This window comes from Rhinopithecus bieti, unplaced genomic scaffold (genome assembly GCF_001698545.2).
Source record: "Rhinopithecus bieti isolate Rb0 unplaced genomic scaffold, ASM169854v2 scaffold_9981, whole genome shotgun sequence".
In the NCBI taxonomy this organism is placed as follows: Eukaryota; Metazoa; Chordata; class Mammalia; order Primates; family Cercopithecidae; genus Rhinopithecus; species Rhinopithecus bieti.
The window spans coordinates 1,856,608-1,884,206 of record NW_016806838.1 but is presented as its reverse complement, the minus strand read 5'-3'; the positions used below and the strand labels follow the sequence as shown (position 1 = coordinate 1,884,206).

The 27,599-nt window shown below is 33.7% G+C and overlaps 1 protein-coding gene across 2 annotated transcripts in view; it reads right to left on the bottom strand.

Moving 5' to 3' along the window:
* Positions 1–27,599, bottom strand: part of SUPT3H (SPT3 homolog, SAGA and STAGA complex component) — a 548,315-nt gene that overhangs the window by 238,639 nt on the left and 282,077 nt on the right. For both annotated transcript variants that reach the window (XM_017878099.1, XM_017878098.1), the window contains exon 3: positions 27,414–27,498. In XM_017878099.1, coding sequence (XP_017733588.1) covers positions 27,414–27,498 — 85 coding nt within the window. The remainder of the gene's footprint in view (positions 1–27,413; positions 27,499–27,599) is intronic.

Sequence of the window (27,599 nt, the reverse complement as noted above, 5' to 3'; positions counted from 1 at the left end):
TACCAACCAGAAAAAGCCCCAGACCAGATGGATTAACAGCTGAACTCTACCAGATATACAAAGAGTTGATATCAATTCTACTGAAACTATTCCAAAAAAAAATTAGGAAGAGGGACTCCTCCCTAACTCATTCTAGGAAACTAGCATCACTCTTGATACCAAAAGCTGGCAAGGACACAACAACAAAAAGAAAACTTCAGGCCAATATCTCTGATGATTGTAGACACAAAAGTCATTAACAAAATACTAGCAAACCAAGTCCAGCAGCACATCAAAAAGTTAACTTACCATGATCAATTAGGCTTTATTCCTGAGACGCAAGGTTTGTTCAACATTTGTAAGTCAATAAACGTAATTCACTACATAAACAGAATTAAAAACAAAAACCATATGAGCATCTCAATACACACAGAAAAAGCTCTCAGTAAAATCCAACATTCTTTCATGATAAAAGCCCTCAAGAAACTAGGCATCAAAGGACATACTATCATATCACACTACCAACATCATAGTAAAAAGGCGAAAGCTTAGAAGCATTCTTGTTAAGAATAGGAACAAAATATAGAGGCTCACTTTGACCACTGCTACTCAACGTAGTACTGGAAGTTCTAACCGAGCAATCAGGCAAGAGAGAGAAATAAAAGGCACCCAAATAGGAAAATAATAAGTCAAATTATCTCTCTTCAGGGACAATAGGATTCCACACCTAGAAAACCCTAAAGACTTGACCAGAAGGTTCCTAGAAATGATAAACAACTTTAGCAAAGTTTCAGGATAAAAAATCAACATACAAAAATCAGTAGCACTTCCACACATTTATAACATTTTAGCTGACAGCCAAATCAAGAACACAATCCCATTTACAGTAGTCACAAACACACAAATATCTAGGAATACATCTAAAGAAGGAGGTGAAAAATCTCTACAAGGAGAACTATAAAACCCTGCTGTAAGAAATCACAGAATGACACAAATGAAAAAACATTCCATGTTCATAGACATTAAAGAATCATTATTACTATTATTATCATTATTATTTTTATTTGAGACAGAGTCTTGATCTGTAGCCCAGGCCGGAGTGCAGTGGCGTTATCTCAGCTTGCTGTAACCTCCACCTCCCAGGTTCAAGCGATTCTCCTGCTTCAGCCTCCTGAGTAGCTGGGATTATAGGCACCCACCACCACACCTGGCTAACTTTTGTATTTTTAATAGAGACAGGGTTTCACCATGTTGGCTAGGGCTGGTTTTTTTTTTTTTTTCTTTTTTAGACGGAGTCTTACTCTGTTGCCCAGGCTGGAGTGTAGAGGCATGATCTTGGCTCATTGCAACCTCTGCCTCCTGGGTTCATGCAATTCTCTGCCTCAGCCTCCTGAGTAGTTGGGATTATGGGTGCCTGCCACCATGCCTGGCTAATTTTTGTATTTTTAGTAGAGATGGGGTTTCACCATCTTGGCCAGGCTGGTCTTGAACTCCTGACCTCGTGATCCACCGGCCTCGGCCTCCCAAAGTGCTGGGCTTGCAGGCATGAGCCACCGTGCCTGGCCAAGATTCATTATCTTTAAAAAGGCCATACAGCTTAAAGCAGGCTATACAGATTCAATGTTATTCCTATCAAACTACCAACATTGTTTTCACACAAATTAGAAAAAACTCTTCTAAAGTTCTTACAGAACCAATAAAAAGCTTGAATACCCAGAGCAATCCTAAGTAAAAAGAATAGTCAGAAGCATCATATTACCTGACTTCATAAAGGTACGGTAAAAAACAAAACAAAACAAAACAAAAAAAAACCACAGGTTTAGTAATAAAACAGACACGTAGACTAATAAAACAGAATAGAGAAGCCCGAAATAAAGCCACACATCTACAACCATCTGATCTTTGACAAAGTTGACAAAACTAAGCAATGGAGAAAGGATTTCGTATTCAATAAATGGTGCTGGGATAACTGGCTAACTATAGACCTTCGTTGGATGCCTTTAGCTAGCTAGCCAGTTATCCCAGCACCATGCAGCAGAATGAAACTGGACTCCTACCTTTCACCATATACAGAAATTAACTCAAGATAGACTAAAGATTTAAATGTAAGACCTCAAACTGTAAGAATCCTAGAAGAATATCCATGAAACACCACTTTGGACATTGACCTTGGCAAAGAATTCATGACTAAATCCTCAAAAGCAAGTGCAACACACAAAAACATTGACAAGTGGGACCTAATTAAATCAAACAGCTTCTGCACAGCAAAAGAAACTATGGACAGAGTACATTAGACAACTTGCAGAATGTGAGAAAACATTCACAAATAATCCATGCGACGAAGGTCTATGTCTAGAATCTGTAAGGAATTTAAACAATTCAACAAGCAAGCAACAAATGATCCCATTAAAAAGTGGGCAAAGGACATGAACAGACACTTCTCAAAAGAAAACATACAAACTACCAACAAACATATGAAAAAAATTCCCATATCATTCATCATCAGAGAGATACAAATCAAAACCACAATGAGGTACCATCTCATACCAATCAAAATAACATGTTGGCAAGGCTGCAAAGGAAAAGAAATTTTCATACACTGCTGGTAGGAATGTAAAGTAGTTCAACCACTGTGGAAAGCAGTTTGGAGATCTCACAAAGAACTTAAAACAGAAGTACCATCTGACCCAGGATCCTATTAATGTGTATACACTCAAAGGAAAATAAATCATTCTACCAAAAACCACACATGCACTCATATGTTCATCACAGCCCTATTCACAATAGCAAAGACATGGAATCAATCTAGGCGTCCATCAACAGTACATTGGATAAATCAAGTGTGTTACATACACACCATGAAATCCTATGCAGCCATAAAAAAGAATGAAATCATGTCCTTTGCAGAAACATGGATGTAGCTGGAGGCCATTATCCTGTGAGTTAATGCAGGAACAGAAAGCCAAATACTGCATGTTTTCACCTGTTAGTGGGAGCTAAACACTGGGTACAAGTGATGTAAAGACAGGAACAACAGACACTAGGAACTACAAGAAGTAAGAGGGAGGGAGGGGGCCAAGGGTTTAAAACTACCTGTTGGGTCCTATGCTCACTCCCTGGATGATGGGGATCCTTCAGATCCCAAACCTCAGTATACCCATGTAACAAACCAGCACATAAATCCCTTAATCTGAAATAAAAGTTGAAAATTTTAAAACTTAATTAAAAATAAATAAAAATGTAAAAAAGAAAGTGCAAACATCTATGCATTTGCACTCAGTGCCATGGGGAAAATGTGATTTGAAATTTTATTCTGTCCTGTCTCCCAACACAAAGATTTAAATATTTAATTAAATATTCTGAAGCATCTCTATGCACCCAGAAACAATTTATATACACTTTTGCTATTGCTGGAATTTTTATTCAACGTAAACATGTGTGATATTATCAAATGATACGTTTCAATCCATTTAAAGCCAAACTACATACTCCATACTACCTATTTTGTTTCTCCTTTTTTTACATCTGACAAAGTTCCTTTCAAACCTTTTGTATCACCTGTTCTAGAGACACAAATGAACATATTTGGTACCTCATTTCTAAGAACTTGGTTAATTTTAGAATGAACTTGATGATTCTGGAAAAAATTTTTCAGAAATTATGGAAATCCACCCAAAAACCTGATTATGAGAAATGTAGCAGAAAGTATTTAACATTGTAATCAAAATTCCCTTCTACTTATCTCTTGCTTTTATATTTTTTCCACATTTATATATTCTTATCTTTTCTGTTAATTAAGACAACATGAATGACAACTTCATTTGGCAATTTATCTCCTGAATGAGATTCAATCGAATACTGGATGATTAATAAATAGTTGATGAATGGATCAAAAGAAGAATGATAATTTTTGCTTGTCTGGGGAAAAGATATTACATGAATTATAAAACAATAGCTTATTAGGTAGAAATAAAAAAAACAAAGTACATTAAAAATATCATAACTATTATTGAAAACAAGTCAATTATGATTCTCCTATACTTAAAATATTTGATCTTTAGGTATGAGAAACATACTTCTCTGAAAATTACATTTGGATAGTCAAACACTGAAGGTTGCAGTTCTATTAGAAATTACTTGAAACTTAGTTTCTGTTCCTGACTTTGTAAAGTTAAGCATAAATTAAATGTTCAATCTTAGCTACAGATTTTCATCTTATTAATAATATCATTCCCCATTTTAATGAGAGATACAAAAAATAAAATGAAACAATTTCATTATCTTTATTGGCCAACTATATTTCTGATGTGCCAAAGGCTTACTGCACAAATAAATTTTCTCTGAATTATATATACAGTTTCATTTAATTGTGTAAAATCGGATATTAATCTATACCTTTAAGCTTTATTACTAGGAAAACTGGGGCATTAAAATCATCCGTGGGAACTCATAGGAAATGGTAAACATATAATATTGCCAAGTCTCCCTTTTCAAAAATTAGAAATAATTCAAACATGCTCCATTCCTGGTCAACCAAGAATTTTAAATTTATAATACTTGCATGACTAAATGTGATTTTGTTCTATGACACAGAGACTAAGCAGACATAAACTAAATCAGCCACTTGGACTTGTGGCTTGAAGTAGTTACGTACATAACAAAGCACTGGGATTTTAAGAATCTTGGTTTTAAAAACTCCCTCCAGCAATTCTTCCATCTCTAAAACTCTAGGCTTCTTAAGAGTTTTGCTGCATGCAAAATGGCCTCAGCAATTGGTTCGTAATGATGTCACATAAGTAACCAGAAAAAATGTGCATCACTGGTATTGAAAATGAGAGTTATTTATCTGTGAATACGTACATGGCCAAAATACATTGAATGTAAATCTATTTCCATAATTATTAATAAATAAAATTTAATATTTAATATATCAGTAATAGTGAACACTAGGTGTCAGTGTAAGAAACGGAAAAATATTTTTAAAAACCTGTTGTTTCCAATCAGGTGTATAACGATAAAATGAAAAGCAGCTGTGACCACATTTACTTATAATTACATAATTCAGTTAACAAGCCAATCTTTCTTTCAAACAAAAATTCCTGTTCCAAAACCATCACGAATTTAAAATCAGATTAAGCTAATTATTAGAAGTTACAAGTCTTTTGTAACCTCGGTTACACAAAGCATAGCAAATTTTTACTTTTAAGAATATATATTTGGAGAAAATTCTACTTTTAGGAATTTTGAAATGTTAAAGTGTAGAACTATTATACTGCATTATTTTGTTGGTTATTTTCAAAATAATAATGTGGATGATTAATAAATGATACTGAATTTGAAGCTTTTCCCTAAACAGAAGTTTCCCACATAAATTTCAAGTTATCAAAAGTTAAGATGCTTAAAGGGTCAATTCACAAGAAGAGGGCACATGAACTTGGGAAGTAAAATTGCTCCTCTCAAAATTTTAGTACCTAGAAATTTTCTAAAATATAAATGCTAATATTTATATTAAAAATATCATCTAATAACTTTACCAATATTTCAGATAAAGAGTTTTCTCTACAGACTGAGGGTAAATGCTCTTAAAACACAAGTTTTAAAAGATTATTATTAGCAATAATAATAAAAGGAAATGTCAACATCAAAATGGTGTCCCTAGTTTTATGAAGAGGCACGTCACAATTTACAAATACATAGTATTACTTAATTTACACCTAATAATAATAATTTTAAAAATCTATACTCATTTTAGTACATTGGTCAATTTTGGGGGCTTGAGCTCTCTCTTTCACCTACCTATTTATCCATTTATCTGTTTCACCTTCCTCAAACTCCACATTACTATGTACTTAGGAAATCATGTAATTTTCAAGAATGCTGGGAAACTTCTTCATACAATATTCTGAACACCGTCAAGTTTGAAAAAGGAACAAAACAAAACATAGAAGTAGCCACTAAAATATACTGTCTTAGGACTCAAAGATCGTTTAGGAGAATATTCAAGGATTTGCTAGATAAAAATAAGTGCTTTTAGTCAATGCTCTTTCTTATTTCAATGATAGTTAAGTTCTACCCAATTACAGAGATAAAATGAGAAGGCATAAAATCACTTCCTAAGTCTCCAGGATTGAAATGAATTAAATTTAGATCACTCTGTGTCTGCAGGTTTCTTCTCAGGGACATAAAATCACGTGGGAACTGACAAGGAAGGAACAGGGACACTCATGTATAATAAATTATCTAAACTGGTTTTTAAGAATGTTAAGGTATCTAAGAAGATTGGCAATAAAAAGTAGAGGTAGGATAGTGACAAAACTGTATACAGCGTGACATTCTAAAGCAGAAAAGTGGCCTCAGAAACACTGCATGCTATGAATCTTCAAGCTCTCTTTCTGTCTCTTAGTGTCTTTGCCTTTGACACTTTGTTACACCAAATGTCAAAAATTTTTTTGGCTGCCATTAATCCTGTTCCCACTGGCAAATAATGTGGACCAGCGTTAGGTCATTTACATACATTATCTTATATAATGCCTATGATGTAGGTAAATTCCAAGAGATGACTAAATGAGGACTTGGATTAAGGAATATGCTCAAGACTATATAACTAGCAAGTTATGAAGCCAAGATTCAAATCCAGTCATGTTTGTCTCTAAAAAGATTCCAGTCTACAAGCATTTACCAACTCATGGTTCACAAACCCTGTGGGTTTTGCACAAGTAATCAGGGGAGTCACATCTTGAACAGTGATTAGTCAATGAGAATATACCAAGTTAGTACAAATAAATGTACTAATAACTCAGTATCTCTATCAGTTTCTCACTCAGATAAATACTGACTGCTGTCATGGTGGATTTGATTGTTATATGATTTTAAATTCATTTATTCTCTGTGATACAGAATTTAATTTATACCCATACTGAACTATTGTTTACAGGTAGTAAGTATAAGGAGTTGAAGCTAAAACAAAAGAATATATAACAATTACACTAACTTTGTAAATTTGGTATCTTTCTTTACCAGAGTAAGTTGTATTCATCTGAAGGAAAGTAGAATTGAGTATATTGAGACACGGACTTCAAAATATCATATGAATGGAAAATATAGTAGCAAGTAGACACAATTTAGCTTTTTGTTTATCCATATCAGAAAGATTTTATGGCAAAATGCTTGCCAAGAGTAGTCTATAACATTTTCCTTTAGTCCACCTTAAAACAAAAGTAAAATATATAGGTTTTAAAACATCCCATTAATTTCAAAGCATTACGTGTAAGAATGCCAAAAACAGCAGCTTTGCATCATTCTAATAAAATTAAATTTCAATCTATATGTAACATTTCTTATTTCAGTGATGATCTTCCCTTTTATAATCAGGACTCAATTTTTCTCTTCCCAGGATTCCTCGATATCCTCTTGGTTGGTGTAACCCATTTCACTTGTAACCAGGCCTCTTTGCAGGCAAACACAGTATCTCCCTGAAATGCCATTCCCCTTATTCTAAAACCCTTCTTCTGCATCTCTCATCAGATTTTCAAATTCATTTCTAAAACCATCATTTCTCTCCCAAATCTGTCCTTTCTGACCTATTTCAATTCACAAATCTGTCATTCTCCCAATTGTTTAGGAAATATCTCTGACTTGCTCTCCCTTATCTTTTACTTAACCTTCCTGGCTCTGAATTCCTGAACCCATGAAATCTTGCATATTGCAGCTCTACATTTTTTCTTAATCTAGGATGTGTTAGTTCAGAATCTGTAACCGTGCAACTTAGAGCTAGTAACATCTTTTGCCTAAATACTGCAATATCCTCCTTAAAACTGACCTTTCCAGAAGCAGCATCTTGAGTCTTTCACAGTTCGATATAAAATAGCCAGGTTATTCTATCCACTTTACTTACTACGCCACTTGCTAAAATTTTAATTGTCCCCAGTTGTCTACAGAATTACATAAAAATTACTCAGTTTGAAATTCAATGACCTTGAAAATCTGGTCCCAAATGTCTTTTTCATCACCTTTCTCCATCATACAATTAAGAAACATAGATCATACTACAACTGGAAACCCATATGCCTTGATTAGAGGTGATATCATATAAACCAATAGCTGAATTTGGTTCTTGGCATAAAATGCAAAAGCTCTGCAATATAGCTGACATTTTAAAATAGGCATTCCACTCCTGACAACATCATTTACATCCATTCTGAAATCCAAACAGGGGGTTAGCTATTAATCATTACTATGTAACTTATTATTCACACAAAAATATTATACTTACCGAAAACAAAGAAGCAATTGGTTTTGAAACTCAGTGTAAATAAAATGATAATTTATTAATTACCATTCTCTCTTTTGGAGAACAGCCATTAGGTCTTTAATACTGACACAGATAAATAACTTCCTTCTTGTATTATAAAAAACTTTCATTTCCTGACTAACATAAAAGAGGACAAATAAATTAAATATGTTAGAAATGGGAAACTGAATTCCAGTATTTTCTTTATTCTCACAAAAGAGGCATTTGAAAATATCACCACCGGATCTCTGATTTTATGAAAATGCAGGGACTTTTTTATCCACCATGATAGAAAATACCAAAGTTATTTAGAAAAAGAGTATTAATATTTTTGCTTTTAATGAAAAAAACAAATTAAAAAATATTGATTTCCCACTAAATTTAATGTACTCATTGAAACCTTATTCTTATCAGTGAAATCAACTGCTTGCATATTTAGAAAAAAGGGCAGTATTTGATTTTTAAAGTCTGCCATTGACAAAATAATTGAAAAGGATAAATCTGAGACTTTTATGACGGGAGTAAAAGTTAACTAATGAAAAAAACTATTATTCTTTTAAGTATATGTGAACCATAAACATTTTATTAGGAATACAGTTCTTTTAATTCTTGTATTATCATCAAATCTTACATCAAGTCTATTGATCTTCTTAATAAAAACAGTCTACAAAGAGAAACTTCAGTGCTCAAGGAAAAAGATTCTACTAAAACTTCTCTTCTTAAAGTTTAATACCAAAGCAATCAATAATATGGTTGATTTCTGGAAAGTTCACAATATTTTAAATATCCTTTTCAAGTATGTTTAAATTCCTTCTTTCTTATATATTTAATTACCTTTGTCCAGTGGTCTATCAAATGATTCCTATTTTAATGTTATGAAATTATAACTTATGCCTACATTATGTTTTGTTGGCCATAAACACCATTTCTCATGTTAAGAATGCTATTCCTTCTCTCTGCAAACTTCAAATATGATAAATATTTATCATAGACTTGAAACTGAATTTGTATTTTCCATACCAAAAGAAGATTGTGCTTTACCTTTCGTGGCACTTCTCTTTTTCAATCACTTCTTTTTCAACCACTCTTCACTAACTCTTTGCAAAATGTAAATACTACTCTGAAAACAATATTCTTTTTACTGCAGAGAACCACAGAATACTCAGAATTAGAAAGGACCTTACAGACATACAGTAAATTCAGTTAGGTAAGTATCCACTAAAAAAACAGCATATTTTCTCTACTAAGGAAATCCCCAAACTGTCTAGAGAAGAAATGGTTTGAATTCCATATCTACTGCTTATAAGCTATGTGACTGCGGGCAAGTTGCTTAATCTTTCTGTTCTTCAGTTTCTAAACCTATAAAGTGAAGAGAGTATCTTCTATCTTCTAACTCTCTAGGTTTACTGGAAGTAGTTAAGTGAGATGTTTCTTATAAGTGATGCCACTCTGCCAAAGAGATACAAACACAGAAAGTTTTAAAAACATTTTTCCCTTAATTCCTTAAGGATATTTGCTAAATTATGGAATCTTTATATACAGTTTTAGAGAGAAAAAGGTTTTGGTCATTTAAAAGTCTTTGGTCATTACAGTTTTGGGGAGGAAAAAGTTTTGGTCATTTTATATAAATAAAATATAAATTTTATATTTTATGTTTTATATGGCTACAGATATCAATAAGCGTACTGGGCTAAATAAACCAGAATGATATTCTCGGCAACCAAAAAGTTAGGAGGCTTTTAATATCTTAATATATATTTTCTGGAACATACTTTACATTATGTTTTACTTGTAAACCAACGAGATAACCTATAATTGTGTGTATTTGTGTTTTTAGCAATTATTTTATCTCGGCTCTATACTGTCACAACTTCTTGCTGTTTCTTATCAGCATCTGCCTGATTAATTGCCTTGGCCTTTCCCATTCAATTTTCCTCCTATTCTACTGCAAAAAAACCCAAAAAACACATAAAGAAACTCTTTAAAAAATTCGGGATACTGAACATGATTTTTACAGTATTTGTGCTGAATTTATTACTTAATGTCATATTCTTAGTTGAACTAGAAGTGCAAAGTCAGTAAAAATTTTACTGATAAACATCATTTTCAAAATTAGTCTTAAAACATGCTGAAGATGTTTTCTTAAGCCTTTCTAATTGACACATTTATTTAATAGACTTTCTCTTTCCATTTGATTACAAAATTTGAAGTTGGCCAGGTGCGGTGGCTCACGCCTGTCATCCCAGCACTTTGGGAGGCCGAGGAGGGTGGATCACCTGAGGTCAGGAGCTCTAGACCAGCCTGGCCAACATGGTGAAACCATGTCTCTACTAAAAATACAAAAACTAGCTGGGCGTGCTGGTAGGTACCTGTAATCCCAGCTACTCGGGAGGCCGAGGCAGGAGAATTACTTGAAACTGGGAGGTGGAGGTTCCATTGAGCTGAGATCGTGCCATCGCACTCCAGCCTGGGGAACAAGAGTGAGACTTCATCGCAAAACAAAACAAAACAAAAAATTGAAGTCAATTTTATTCTAGTGCTTCAGATATAAATACCTTTTGAATATCAAATTTTATATATATACTTAGAGTTTCACAACAACTAGTAGAGAAGTCTCTGAGGACAGTTAATATATGCTTGGGAAACTAAGAATGTGATTTATAAATTCACTCAGAGATGTGAGAATGACTAGAATTGAAATTATCAGCATAAATAATTTGTTCCCTAACACAATGTAGTAAAATAACACCCCTAATAAAACATCACAATGGATGTGAAGAGTTCATATCAGAATCTAAAGGGATAAAAATACATATTTTACAAAATAATTATATGTTCTTCAAGTGTAGAAGAATATGTAATACTGAGATCTGAGAAATAAATAAAAGTGCTAATTATATTTTTATAAAAAATAGGATAAAGCCAAGCTAGGTTAAAATTTCATAAGTTAAAAAGCTATATAGAAATGTTTTTATTTAAAACCTGGAAAATGGCCTATATATACAATAAAATAATATAAGCAAACTCTTTAGAAGACGGCCTCACACATAGTAGATATTTACTAACTGTTATTTTCTTCTTTTCGGCAGAAACTTAACACTAATCAAGACTAACGACAGCAATGGGGAAAGAAGATGTGGAGTTATGGATAAAGAAAAGACATTCAAAGATCTTGGAAAAAGAACTGGAAAGTGGAAGTTTTAAACAATCTCTTAGTTCAGATACAGAGGAGAAAAGAAAAACTGATAAATGAGAATAGAATACTTGGAAAACATCTGCCAAATTGAAAAGCACAAAAAGTAAGAACAAAGAAAGAGAGAACTTGATGCATGCTAATCAAGATGGGAGACTGAACAGTTACTCTCCTCAGATATGTTTATTCTTCATTACTTTTTGTAATTCAAGATTATGAATAATTCCAAAAATAATCCAGAGAATAGATTCACATATGAAAGCATAGTTCAACAGACTGAATGGCTTACTAGTTGTCGGGTAGATTCACACAGAAAAAAATCTAATATGATTTTCAAATGGAAGGTTAGATAATTATGTTCTATGCATAAAACAAATTATATTCTACACATATTTAATAGAGTAGTGAAAGCAGCCACACAGTCATCAGAAATCATGACAGTTTTTGAACTTCATTTAACATTGGATATTATCAAAAGCATAATATAGACTCAGTCACACAATTTCAAGTTGGCACAAATCTCCGCCTATCACAATGAAGACATGCAATTCAATCTGGAGAGTGGGAGTTTTATAAAAAGTTTGCATCTCTCTGGTAAATCTGAAATACTTGGAACCTAAGCATTTATGAGAAATTTTAGCCTGAACTGAAACATTCAGCACAGATTAAAAATCCAAGCACAGCACAGGATACAAGTGGCTAGAACTTAGCTTAAGTCAAGGGATAGGAGTCTAGCAGACCAGTGGGGAAAAAAAGGAAGAACCTTTAGGGAGAAAAGCCTGATGCAAGAAAAGAAACACAAATGGAAAGGTGAGAAGATGCTATTTTATATTTATGCTAAGAAAACCAAGTAACATAAGACAATACTTGTAATTTACTGTAAGTGAAAACAATTTATGCTCCAAAATTCTGTGACACTGAAGTAAAGACTGCTTTTCAAAATGAATTGGTTAGTGGGATATACTACAGTGGGAAAAAAATATGTTAAGAGTGGGAGNCGGGAGTAAAAGTTAACTAATGAAAAAAACTATTATTCTTTTAAGTATATGTGAACCATAAACATTTTATTAGGAATACAGTTCTTTTAATTCTTGTATTATCATCAAATCTTACATCAAGTCTATTGATCTTCTTAATAAAAACAGTCTACAAAGAGAAACTTCAGTGCTCAAGGAAAAGATTCTACTAAAACTTCTCTTCTTAAAGTTTAATACCAAAGCAATCAATAATATGGTTGATTTCTGGAAAGTTCACAATATTTTAAATATCCTTTTCAAGTATGTTTAAATTCCTTCTTTCTTATATATTTAATTACCTTTGTCCAGTGGTCTATCAAATGATTCCTATTTTAATGTTATGAAATTATAACTTATGCCTACATTATGTTTTGTTGGCCATAAACACCATTTCTCATGTTAAGAATGCTATTCCTTCTCTCTGCAAACTTCAAATATGATAAATATTTATCATAGACTTGAAACTGAATTTGTATTTTCCATACCAAAAGAAGATTGTGCTTTACCTTTCGTGGCACTTCTCTTTTCAATCACTTCTTTTCAACCACTCTTCACTAACTCTTTGCAAAATGTAAATACTACTCTGAAAACAATATTCTTTTACTGCAGAGAACCACAGAATACTCAGAATTAGAAAGGACCTTACAGACATACAGTAAATTCAGTTAGGTAAGTATCCACTAAAAAAACAGCATATTTTCTCTACTAAGGAAATCCCCAAACTGTCTAGAGAAGAAATGGTTTGAATTCCATATCTACTGCTTATAAGCTATGTGACTGCGGGCAAGTTGCTTAATCTTTCTGTTCTTCAGTTTCTAAACCTATAAAGTGAAGAGAGTATCTTCTATCTTCTAACTCTCTAGGTTTACTGGAAGTAGTTAAGTGAGATGTTTCTTATAAGTGATGCCACTCTGCCAAAGAGATACAAACACAGAAAGTTTTAAAACATTTTCCCTTAATTCCTTAAGGATATTTGCTAAATTATGGAATCTTTATATACAGTTTTAGAGAGAAAAGGTTTTGGTCATTTAAAAGTCTTTGGTCATTACAGTTTTGGGGAGGAAAAGTTTTGGTCATTTTATATAAATAAAATATAAATTTTATATTTTATGTTTTATATGGCTACAGATATCAATAAGCGTACTGGGCTAAATAAACCAGAATGATATTCTCGGCAACCAAAAGTTAGGAGGCTTTTAATATCTTAATATATATTTTCTGGAACATACTTTACATTATGTTTTACTTGTAAACCAACGAGATAACCTATAATTGTGTGTATTTGTGTTTTAGCAATTATTTTATCTCGGCTCTATACTGTCACAACTTCTTGCTGTTTCTTATCAGCATCTGCCTGATTAATTGCCTTGGCCTTTCCCATTCAATTTTCCTCCTATTCTACTGCAAAAAAACCCAAAAAACACATAAAGAAACTCTTTAAAAAATTCGGGATACTGAACATGATTTTACAGTATTTGTGCTGAATTTATTACTTAATGTCATATTCTTAGTTGAACTAGAAGTGCAAAGTCAGTAAAATTTTACTGATAAACATCATTTTCAAAATTAGTCTTAAAACATGCTGAAGATGTTTTCTTAAGCCTTTCTAATTGACACATTTATTTAATAGACTTTCTCTTTCCATTTGATTACAAAATTTGAAGTTGGCCAGGTGCGGTGGCTCACGCCTGTCATCCCAGCACTTTGGGAGGCCGAGGAGGGTGGATCACCTGAGGTCAGGAGCTCTAGACCAGCCTGGCCAACATGGTGAAACCATGTCTCTACTAAAATACAAAACTAGCTGGGCGTGCTGGTAGGTACCTGTAATCCCAGCTACTCGGGAGGCCGAGGCAGGAGAATTACTTGAAACTGGGAGGTGGAGGTTCCATTGAGCTGAGATCGTGCCATCGCACTCCAGCCTGGGGAACAAGAGTGAGACTTCATCGCAAAACAAAACAAAACAAAAAATTGAAGTCAATTTTATTCTAGTGCTTCAGATATAAATACCTTTTGAATATCAAATTTTATATATATACTTAGAGTTTCACAACAACTAGTAGAGAAGTCTCTGAGGACAGTTAATATATGCTTGGGAAACTAAGAATGTGATTTATAAATTCACTCAGAGATGTGAGAATGACTAGAATTGAAATTATCAGCATAAATAATTTGTTCCCTAACACAATGTAGTAAAATAACACCCCTAATAAAACATCACAATGGATGTGAAGAGTTCATATCAGAATCTAAAGGGATAAAATACATATTTTACAAAATAATTATATGTTCTTCAAGTGTAGAAGAATATGTAATACTGAGATCTGAGAAATAAATAAAAGTGCTAATTATATTTTATAAAAAATAGGATAAAGCCAAGCTAGGTTAAAATTTCATAAGTTAAAAGCTATATAGAAATGTTTTATTTAAAACCTGGAAAATGGCCTATATATACAATAAAATAATATAAGCAAACTCTTTAGAAGACGGCCTCACACATAGTAGATATTTACTAACTGTTATTTTCTTCTTTTCGGCAGAAACTTAACACTAATCAAGACTAACGACAGCAATGGGGAAAGAAGATGTGGAGTTATGGATAAAGAAAAGACATTCAAAGATCTTGGAAAAGAACTGGAAAGTGGAAGTTTTAAACAATCTCTTAGTTCAGAAACAGAGGAGAAAAGAAAACTGATAAATGAGAATAGAATACTTGGAAAACATCTGCCAAATTGAAAAGCACAAAAGTAAGAACAAAGAAAGAGAGAACTTGATGCATGCTAATCAAGATGGGAGACTGAACAGTTACTCTCCTCAGATATGTTTATTCTTCATTACTTTTGTAATTCAAGATTATGAATAATTCCAAAATAATCCAGAGAATAGATTCACATATGAAAGCATAGTTCAACAGACTGAATGGCTTACTAGTTGTCGGGTAGATTCACACAGAAAAAAATCTAATATGATTTTCAAATGGAAGGTTAGATAATTATGTTCTATGCATAAAACAAATTATATTCTACACATATTTAATAGAGTAGTGAAAGCAGCCACACAGTCATCAGAAATCATGACAGTTTTGAACTTCATTTAACATTGGATATTATCAAAAGCATAATATAGACTCAGTCACACAATTTCAAGTTGGCACAAATCTCCGCCTATCACAATGAAGACATGCAATTCAATCTGGAGAGTGGGAGTTTTATAAAAGTTTGCATCTCTCTGGTAAATCTGAAATACTTGGAACCTAAGCATTTATGAGAAATTTTAGCCTGAACTGAAACATTCAGCACAGATTAAAATCCAAGCACAGCACAGGATACAAGTGGCTAGAACTTAGCTTAAGTCAAGGGATAGGAGTCTAGCAGACCAGTGGGGAAAAAAAGGAAGAACCTTTAGGGAGAAAAGCCTGATGCAAGAAAAGAAACACAAATGGAAAGGTGAGAAGATGCTATTTTATATTTATGCTAAGAAAACCAAGTAACATAAGACAATACTTGTAATTTACTGTAAGTGAAAACAATTTATGCTCCAAAATTCTGTGACACTGAAGTAAAGACTGCTTTTCAAAATGAATTGGTTAGTGGGATATACTACAGTGGGAAAAAAATATGTTAAGAGTGGGAGAAAAGACTGAGAATCCCTTCCCAGTTGGTCTTCTGTGTCATGCCTTTAGCAAACTCTCCATGGCAATTGGTAGGGAAAATGTAGCATAAGAGGCATTCTACCTAGAATATGCCCATTTTAAAAACTAAGTATCAGTCAATTGTTACTTATTTTTTTTTAAAAAGACAAGTGTATTTATTGATGCATGAGGTAGTAACATATGAGAGAAAATAAGACTAATTTAAGTAGAAGATATTAGGAGCAATCAATTACAAACAAGTAGTGCTATACAGAAATAATCAGGAAATTTTCCATAATACTTATTCATAAGAAGTAAAAATGAAGAAAAGTAATCAGATTTTACCAACACAAAATGTTCTATTTTGAACCACTCTGTACGCGGATGTGACCATACGTGTGTGTTTTCCCAAAAGCAGGTGTGTTTTTAGTCTGTTTATTCTAAACATATGCTTAATTTACTCCACAGTACCAGATAGAAAGGCCAAGAATTTTTTCCCAGATGGTATTTGTGGACTACTTCATATCCCATTCATGTAAACACAGAGTGTGTTCCGGTTTGCTGAACTACATATACATGCTCTGGCTTAGTACAAAGTATGAATGTTTAGTTAGCAAGAAACTGTTTCCATCCTATGATTCATTAGGTCCCCATGGTACCCCTGCTTCCTTTATTTTATGCAATCACAAATTATATTAGTTTGTCCTATTTTGATAACCCTCATAATTGAAGTTCTACATAGGAAACTTTATTACTATTTTAAAACACACCCATAAAACATTACTGAGGTGGCATAAGCGACAGCCTCACAGAACTGGTGATGAGGACAGAACAGAGCTTTGCATGAACTGCTTCTACCAGGGAAATTAAAAAGCATTATAGGAGGGAGGGGTGAATTCAGTGCATTTTAATCCACATGGGAGATTAAGCCATAACTCTTCACACATACAAATTTGTTCTTTATTACTTTTCATCATTAAGGAGAATTAGCTAAACATGAGAAATCAGTTCTGATGTGAAAACTAGTGTAATCAACTGAACAGCTTACTAGTGACTGGTAGATTCATACAGTGAAACTCTAATATGATTTTTAAGTGGAATGATAGATAATTATATTCTATGCATAAAATGTAGCAATTCTTTCCATATTTAACTTTGAATGAACAGAGAAATGAAAGCAGCCATACAGCCATCTGAAATCATTACTTTTTGAACTTGAAAAGAGATATTGACAGCATCATAATACCAACTCAAACATAATTTGCAGTTGGCACAAATCTCTATTTACTTCAAATGTGATTTAACTCAACCTGGAAAGTGAGGGATAAGGAAGCTTAAGATATGAAAAAGTTTGCATCTCTCTGGTAAATGTGAAATTCTTGGAAATTTTCTAATCAATTTATCATCTCAATCATGCCATGAAATAGCCCCATTATTAATAACAATAGCTACTATTACTACTGTTACTAGTAACCTAGAGAAGGGATGCTCTTGATGTTCCAGGAATCTCATTAAGTCCTTCATATATATACATATATATATATAAAATCTTTTTGATGCTTTATAACTACAATAAAAGTAATTAGCATTGCAACATAACAAAATAAGAAAATAAGAGTTTGAAACCTTTCTCTAGTGAAAATTTCTAATTTGTATTGCATTGAATCATATCAAATCACCAATATTCAATCATTTATAGCCTGTAAAAATGTCAATTTCATTTGGCTCAAACTTATACAAGGGTTGGTTTAAATAATTTCTCAAGTGTAATTCAACTTTAAAATTCTATGACTTTATTGTTCTAATTTGTTCCTGAAGTAGTAAAATTGAAAGCATTATATAGATTTTAGATGACATATTTTCATTATTTAACATACTTTATAATCTATGTGCAAAACTTCAGGGAAGAACAGTCAATTCAGGCCTAAGCCATCCACAACTTAACAAGTGGAAAAGAGTGGAAGAAGGTGAAATTACTTAAAATGAAACACAGGCCTAGGTGAAGTACTGGATGAGAATTATGGGTCAGATGAGAGTATATAGATTCCACATGGGAACAACAGGTCAAAGATAGAGGAGACAAAACAAATGATTTCAGTAAAAACTTCTAAATGTAGTTTATTGCCAGTCTTACTGTAGTATTCCCCAATGAAACAATATGTACCTACTGCCAAAATGATCTAAAACATGACCATTATCATTGGCAGTTGACATTCAACAAAATATCAAAGTAGATATTCAATAAAAATCTGTATTGACTAAGGGAGGTTTTTTTTTTTAAAGAAAGTGTATCATAATAAGCCTTGTCAAAAACACAGCTGCACCTACTTTGAGGTGTTATATTCTATTCTGATATATATCTATCAGGAGATAAGAGCTAGAAATATATTTGTCCATAGTCTCAAAACAAAATTTTGAGGAGCCAAAAGGACTGACATAACTGATCCTGAAAAAAAATGCTGTAGGACAAAAAGAGTGTAGTATAATATGTATCAGGCATCAATCTTGTGGAACTTGTTATCCTACATAGTGAAATGATGAAAAGATAATACTGATCAAAGATGGACTTCAAATATTTTTGACTGACAGAAATCTATAATACACAAATGATCAAAAAGGAACTGTTCAGGTTGAATTTGGAGCCGGGATCTCAGAGCCCCACTTTCTTCTCTTCCTCAAACAGGAGGTATCCCTGAACATTCTTTTGAATACTGGTGTTTCATGGACCATGCTAATTGAAAGCCACTGCTTTAGTCAGGAAGTTTGCTACAGGACACAAGTGTCAAGCCCAGCCATAAGTTTTCTGGCTTCCCAGAAACTCTGAGAGAGAGAAGTCCATGCCCTCCAGGAGAAGTGATGATGGCTCACAATTTCTTGAGCTGCCACAGAAGCAAAGGCAGAGGAAAGAGGTGTGATAAAGGGGGGCATCCCACCTAGCTTAAGAAGGGCAGCCACTTGGTGATTTGTGAGAAATTCAACTGTGGCCACACAAAGTCATGCCACTGACATCTCAAAGAGATCCACTGTCACAATTACAAGTGACTATAGCCACAATGGGTCCCCAAAGGTTCCTGCTATGCAAATGCAAATATTGATGAAGGTAATACTGCTGTTCTTCTACACAATAGTACCAACACTCATGTTTCTTCTATCTCTAATGATAAAAATATATATACTGTATAAAAAGACATACAGGTTTTCCAAACTGAAAGTCTCCCCTTGTATCTTCTTTTCTCCAAACTCACTCCCTTCTTGGAAAGACCTATCATTAACAGGGAAATTAATTTCATACTGGATAAAGACACTTATGAAAAAACTGGACTGCAAGGTCATCCATTTCATTATTCTTGCAGAAAAATCATGAAATTTGGGGCTGGGTCTGATAGGATTGTGGCAGTCCTCTCTTCCACCTCAATAGCTACCACTGCCTTCAGATGCTCTAAAGATGGTGATCTCTCTGGGTTCCCAAGCTTACAACAAGCAAAACTGGGAGAGGGCGGACTTTCTTGTTCTGTGCCAGGAATGTCTTGCAGAAATCTATACATATTACATAGCCAAAGAAAAAAGCAAGAAGGAACGCAAAATTTGTGCCAGGTTATTCAGTGTTTTGCTTGTGCCCTGGGGTCCACACGCATTTCAAGAAGACAGAAGTGTGCCAAACCTGCAATAAATTGAAGCATGTCTGTTAGGCCTAAATCTTAAGACCTAAAGCACAGACTGCCCATCCAGGTTAATGATGCAGAATTGTCTTCTGAAGGTGACCTGCCAAAGTAAGATGCCAAAAAAAAAGAGTTCTACATGTAGAATATGAGAAACAGGGATTTCTAGCTCTGATGGAACATGGCCAGTTTGCCTGCTGGGGAAAAAGCCACACTGACCAGTGACATGCTACTCAATCCAGCTTGGACCACACCCTCCTACCAAAGGAGAAACCCCACCTTTGCTCCTTCTGGGTGAAAAAAGAGTGTAAGAGAGGAGAGGAATGTCCATGCAGACATAAGAAGCCTATAGATCTAGATGATCCCCTTGCCGATCAGAATATTACACACAAATATTATGGAATCAATGATCCAGAAACAGATAAGCATCTAAAGTAGGCTTCAATCATGCCCCATCTGGACCCATCAGAGGACAAGGTTATCCTCACTATATATTGGTAGTCTGGGTAATACCATTTCTGAGACAGATCTAAGACATCATCACTACCAGTTTGGAGAGATGCAGATGATTACCGTTGTTCAGAGAGAGCAGTGTCCTTTCATCCAGGTTTCCACAGGGCAGTCTGCAGAAGTGGCTGCTGAGAAGTCCTTTAATAAGTTGACTGTCAATGGCTGTAGACTCAACATAAAATGGGGAAGATCCCAAGCATCCAGAGAAAAAGAAAAACAGAACAGATGGCAGACTCTGGGATCCAGCTACAGCCTATTCCAGCACTGCCATGAGCTCTTCCTCTTCCTACAGCAGCAGAAGATGCATCCAACATGGTCCTCCAGCTGTGGTGAACATTGCCCAGCCACCAGCCCCTAGTTTTCTACACCCCCCAACCCTAGGATTTAGGCTACATATATTCACCTCAATGGGACCATCCCTTCCTTTCATGAGGACTCCAGGATTAATCCACTATCCTTCTCATGACCCTCAGAGGATGGGAGCTCATGCCAGAAAACATAGGAACCCCTAGCACACTATCAACACTCTGGTGCTCTATGGAAGAAAGAACGCTTAAAAATCCCAGTCAATGAATCTTGGAATAAATATGTTTTCCTTCCAAAAAAACTCATACTGCAAATGGAATAAAACATGTTTTTTATGTCACATTTTGGGTCAACAGTTTATAACCTCTATTCCGATGCTTACTTCCCTCAATTCAACTCAATAAATACATGTTGAATCCTATGAAAGATTTATCATTTATTAGAGACATGAATATACAAATACATGAAGAATTCCAACCCAGGATAGGTAACTCTTCTTAAAACCCTCAACTCACTCTGGATATCAGCATTACCACTTACCATGTTTTAAAATGACCTTCTATGTGTTTATCTACCTGACAAAACTGTAAACTCTTATTCTTCTTTGTATCACTATAACCAGAGCTATAGTAGTGTCAATAAATAAGTGTACTAAATAAATGAATAAAACATGAAAAAGTAAAAATACCTAATAATTTATTAAAGCAGAAAACCATTCAAAATAGTAAATGGCAATCTGAAAACGAAATGATGACCTCATTTACACTTTTGTTTTCAGGATAATTAAAAAAAATTAACTTTGATGTGCAAAGAACACCTCAGGGCCATTTACATACCATTTGAGATTGTGTGGCTAAAGGCTTAGCCAGATAGGGATTCCCACATATCAGAACAAATAAAGACAAGAATATTCCCGAGAATGGTGAGTCTTTTCAATAAACGGTGCTGGAAGAACTGGATGCTTATATGCAGAAAAATAAACTAGACCCCTATCTCTCACCATACTCAAAAAATCAACTCAAAATGGATTAAAGACTTAAAATCTAAGACCCAAAAATATTAAGTTACTAGAAGAAAGCATAGGGGAAAACGCTTCAGAGATTGTTATGGGAAAATATTTTATGAAATCGACCTCAAAAGTACAGGCAACAAAACAAAAAACAGACAAATGGGATTATATTAAACTAAAAATCTTCTACACAAAATCAAGAGTTAAGAAACAACCTGCAAGAAGAGAGAAAATGCTTGAATTTCTTCCAGCAAGGGACTAATATCCAAGGAACTTAAAAGCAATAAAATGAAAAATCCAATTTAAAAAATAGGTAAAAGGTCTGAATCAATATCTTTCAAAAGACCAGTTGAGTGGAGTGACTCACACCTGTAATACATGCTACTCATGAGGCTGAGGGGAGAAAATGGCTTGCACCCAGGAGTTTGAGACCAGTCTAGGCATCATAGCAAGACGCTATACTTAAAAAAAAAAAAAAGAGAGAGAGAGAGAGAGAGAGACATAAATAGCTCACAGGTACATGAAAACACTCTAAATGTCACTAATCATCAGGGAAACGCAAATGAAAACAACAATGAAATAATCACCTTACCCTAATTATTAGAATGCTTATTATCAAAAACAATGTTATAATTAATAATACCAAATGCTAGCAATGAGGAGGAGAAAGGGAATGTCTTATACACTTTTGATTGAAATGTAAATTAGCATAACCATTATGGAAAACAATAAAAAACTAAAAATAGAATTATCATATGATCCAGCAATCCCACCACTGGGTCCATATATAAAGGAAAATAGTATGCCGAAGATATAGCTACGATCACATGTTTATTGCAGCAATACTAACAATAGGCAAGACATGAAATAACTGAAGTGTCCATCAGCAGATGAATAGATATCAAAATACTATTTCACCATAAAAAAGAAGGAAGTTCTGTTATTTGTGGCAACATAAATGACATTATGTTAAGAGAAATAAGCCAGGCACAGAAAGGTAAATATCACATGTTCTTACTGATAAATGAAAGGTAAAAAAGTTGGCCAGGCACGGTGGCTCACACCTGTAATCCCAGCACTTTGGGAGGCCGAGGTGGACAAATCACCTGAGGTCGGGAGTTTGAGACCCACCTGACCAACATGGAGAAACCCCGTCTCCACTAAAAATACAAAATTAGCTGGTCGTGGTGGCGCATGCCTGTAATCCCAGCTACTTGGGAGGCTGAAGCAGCAGAATCACTTGAACCCGGGAGGCAGAGGTTGCGGTGAGCCGAGATCATGCCATTGCACTTCAGCCTGGGCAACAAGAGCGAAACTCCATCTCCAAAACAACAACAACAACAACAACAACAACAAAGTTGATCTCACAATGGTGGAGAGTAGAATAGTAGTTTCTAGAGGTGAGGTGGAGAGCAAGGTATAGCCAAAGAGTTGTTCACAGATAAACAGATAGGAGAAGTAAGTTCTAGTGTTCTATAGTATTATATAGTGACTATAATAGCAGCAATTTATTATGTATTTCCAAATAGCTAGGAGTGGATTTTGAATATTCCCAACACAAAGAAATCACAAATGTTTAAGGAAATGAATATGCTAAATACCCTGATACGATCATTACACATTGTATACATGTGTCAAAATAACACACTGTACCCCATAAATAGGCACAATTATTATGTGTCTATTAAAAATGATAATAAAAGCAAAAATAAACCTGGCAGTGAGTTTTATTTTCTACTCATATCCCCTGTACTGAACTCAAAGGGAGTATAAATCTAGGAACTGCTTACCAAGCATAGACTAAAAGAATTAAAAGAGAAGTCTTCTCCTTCCATGACAAATAATGGGGACCTCATGGTGGCAGAGGGTTGGGGTAGAAAAGTTTGACAATGGGTAGAACGAGATAATGTTTGGGGGAATGATGGAACTGTTCTGAATCAATTTTAGTTGTGGTTATAAGACTGCGTATTTGACAAAACATAAAGAACTGAAAAAAGAAAACAAAACATAGATTTTGTTCTATGTAATTTCAACAAAAAATTTAATATTATAAAAAACTAGCAAATATAATGTATACTGGTTACATAATATTATACACTAAGGGAGTATCAACACTTAAAAAACAATTTGCCTATTATTTTTCCCTTTCTTCTCAAGAGTTCAAATGTACAAGTTTAAGAGAGAGACAAAAGAGGAAAATGTACAAGTTTAAGGAGACACAAAAGAGGAAAAGCCAAAAACAGCAGCAGAAAGCAACAAGAATTAAGGAGACAGGTGAGTTGCTGTCTACAATATGGGAGAGAGAACATTTTATGTCCAGGCATGTTTCCTGCTAGCTAAAACAAAACCAATAAAAAGTCTTCAGAAGAGTCACAATAATATATTATATAAAATATCCACTTTTAAAAAAATTATTATACCTGCAAAAAAACCCCAAAAGAATGACACCTAGTAAGTAAAAAGCAGAGTCAAGATAAATGGCTTCCAATGTGGTACAGTTACTGAATTTAGACTATAAATACTTCAGCAAAGTTATTATAAAGATGTTGACCAGGCGTGGTGGCTTACGCCTGTAACACCAGCACTTTGGGAGGCTGAGGCGGACAGATCACCTGAGGTGGGAAGATCACCTGAGGTCAGGTGTTCGAGGCCAGCCTGGCCAACATGGTGAAACCTTATCTCTTCTAAAAATACAAAAAATTAGCTGGGCATGGTAGCATACCTGTAATCTCAGCTACTCAAGAGACTGAGGAAATTGCTTGAACCTGGGAGGTGGAGGTTGTAGTGAGCCGAGATCATGCCTCTGCACTCCAGCCTGGATGACAGAGTAAGATTCCGTCTCAAAAGAAAAAAAATTTATATATATATATATGTTCAAAGAATTACAGGAAAAAACTGATCTTAATAGGCAAATGGATAAAGAACTACAAAGAGATTTAAATGAAGACTACAAAACACACATATATAATTTGTCATGACTACATGATATTCCATGGTAAAAAAAGGACTGACTTTTTGAAAATAACTGTTCTCTATAAATCTTCCTTTCCTCTAAAGAACTCACTCTGACACATGCCTGGATATTGTAGAGGTAACACAACAAAGTTTTCCTCTAGTTAGGTATATCATTTCAATGTAATATTTAGTGGAATCTGGACAGGATGAATCTCACAAATAGGCATCAAAACTATCATTCAAATATTAAATGGGTAAGGAGAGGTAAGCATATATTGTAATAAGAGGATCTCTGATTATAAGTAAAGGCACACACTATTTCTTGTTTATACTAGCGTAGCAGTCATCAAATAATATTCCAACTTCAATATTTAAAATAGAATATAAAAGTATGTACCCATAATTCAAAAGGGGTTTATAACTCACTAAGATACATTTTCAAACAGATACTGCAATAGAAAATACTATGGGCTTCACTGAAAAAAACACTAGCACTGACTAAATAGCATATTAGAGATGGCAGAAAAAGTAGTAAACTTAACGGTAAAGCAATAGGAATTACAAAAGTCAAATAAAACAAAACAACAGAATAAAAAGGGGCAGAAAAAGTTTGAAGAAACACTAAAGGCCCTGAGAGTCTTATGAAATAATGTCAAATGGTAAAACTTATGGCTGAAAACTTCCACAAATTGATACCTAGTTTTTAATGATTTAAAAAATCAGTCCTAGAGATAAAACTACCCAAAGCCAAAGATAAGGAAAAAACCTTGAGAGCGGCCAGAAAAAACTACATGTTACATACAGGGGAACAAATGAATAACAGTTAACTTGTCAGAAACTAATGTAGGTCAGAAAATATTAGAATGAAGTATTCAAAGAGCTAAAAGGAAAAGATTATCAACATAGAATTCCATGCAGGGAAGAACATACTTAAAGAATAAAGATCAAGATATGTTCGGATGAAAGAAATGTAAGAGACTTCATCATCACCACAGCTGTACCAAAAAAAACTTACAAGGCTTCTTCAAGATGAAGGAAAAGACTGAAATGGCAACTACAATCTGTGAGAAGGAATAATGAGCATGGGAAATGGTAGATATGTGGGTAAACACAAAATAGCCCATATGCTGCTTCCTTTTTTGTCTACATTCCTTAAAAGCATTTGACTTTAAAAGTTATAACACTGTAAGATAAAAATAGCAACATACATAGATTTAGTATGAATAACAATAACACTAAAGAATAAATATTTGGTGTCCTTGTAAGACAGGAGGACATGTTTAGAAGGGGAGAAGGCTATAGAAAGATAGAGAAAAAGAACAGTCAACCTAATATTCTACATTCAGTACTTTAGAACTGTTGTGCCATTTCATTCTAGCCTGCCTGTTTTCTGATAAGAATTCCACCGTCTTTCAAATCATCCTTCCCCTATGATAATAAGCCTGTCAGGCTTTAAGATTTGTATTACGTTATTATTGTCCAGCAGTTTGAACATGGATTTCTTTTAATTTGTTCTAAACGGAGTTGGCTCATCTTGAAATCTGTAGATGTATGCATTTCATTAAACTTTTGAATGTTTTATATAATTATAAAATTATATAATTATAGAAAATATCCATTAACAATAGCAACGAAGATGAAATAGTTAAAAAAACAAACAACAATAAATGTGTGAAGCTAAGAGAATAAAAACGTTAAAACACAACTGAAAGACACAAAAGTAGTCTCAAACAAATGTAGATATTCCCTATTCATAGAATGATTCAAGATTTTAAAGATGCAGTTCTCCTTAACTTATAAAATAATGTAATCTCAATAAACATACCAATGAAAATTTTTATTAGCTAGACAAGTTGCTACTAATATTCATGAAGCGCAATAAATATACATGAATAGCTGGGAACATACTGAAAAAAAAAGAAAATCTACCAGGAAGTTTAGCCCTAATAATCATTAAAATATACTATAAAACCTGTAATAAACAACGCCATACTACGATATACGTATACTAAACCATTAGTATAGCATATACAATGAGAAACAGATACCTACATATATATAAATTTAGTATATTATAAAGAAGGCATTTCAAATCACTAAGGAAAAGATAAATTTTAAAATACACAGTGATAGTAAAACTGAGTTCCCATTTGAAAAAGGATAAAATTAGATACACATCTCACAAAATAACAGGAATAAACAACAACTACATGAATGAGCTAAATGTAAAAATAAAATCATACAAGGATTAGGAGGCAACATGAGTGAATTCCTCTTTAAACATGGTACAGGCATACCTCAGAGATACCGTAAGTTCAGTTACAGACCACTGTAATAAAGTGAGTCAGACAAATTTTTTTTAAATTTTTTAACTTTTAATTTTTGTGGGTACAGAGTAGGCATACAGTCAAATTATGAGATTACTCAGTGCATATAAAAACTATGTTTACACTATACTATAGTCTATGAATTGTCAAATGGCATTGTCTAAAAAATAATGTACATACCTTAATTTAAAAATAATTTATTGTTACAAAATGCTAACAACTATCTGAGCCTTCAGTGAGTCAAAACTTTTTGCTGTGATGATGATGGCTGCTGACTGCCCAGGGGAACAAGGGTTTGTTTTAGATGATGGAAATTTTCGATATCATGATTGTATTATAAGTTTATATTATAATATTCCATTGTTGAGGCTAAGCAAATTATTCATTAAACCAGTAAATTTTGTTATATATAAATTATACTTCAATAATGCTAACGAAAAAGAATTCCAGCTGTAAATAAAATATTTTTAAAGTGTTGGGTTACAATCCTATTAAAAGAATGCAGAGAAGAGATACCGAATCAAATTATATATGTTCTTACCAGATTAATTAACTGAGTGTGTACCACATCTTCTACCAAAACTGCTGTTTCATGAAGAGGCCTTCTAGCATCACCTAGAGAATACCTGCAAAATAATTTTAAACACACCAATATTAAGGACTATAAAACTAACAATGGCAAAAAGTGAAAGATATTTATTACATGAATCAGTTTAGTAAGGAGAAT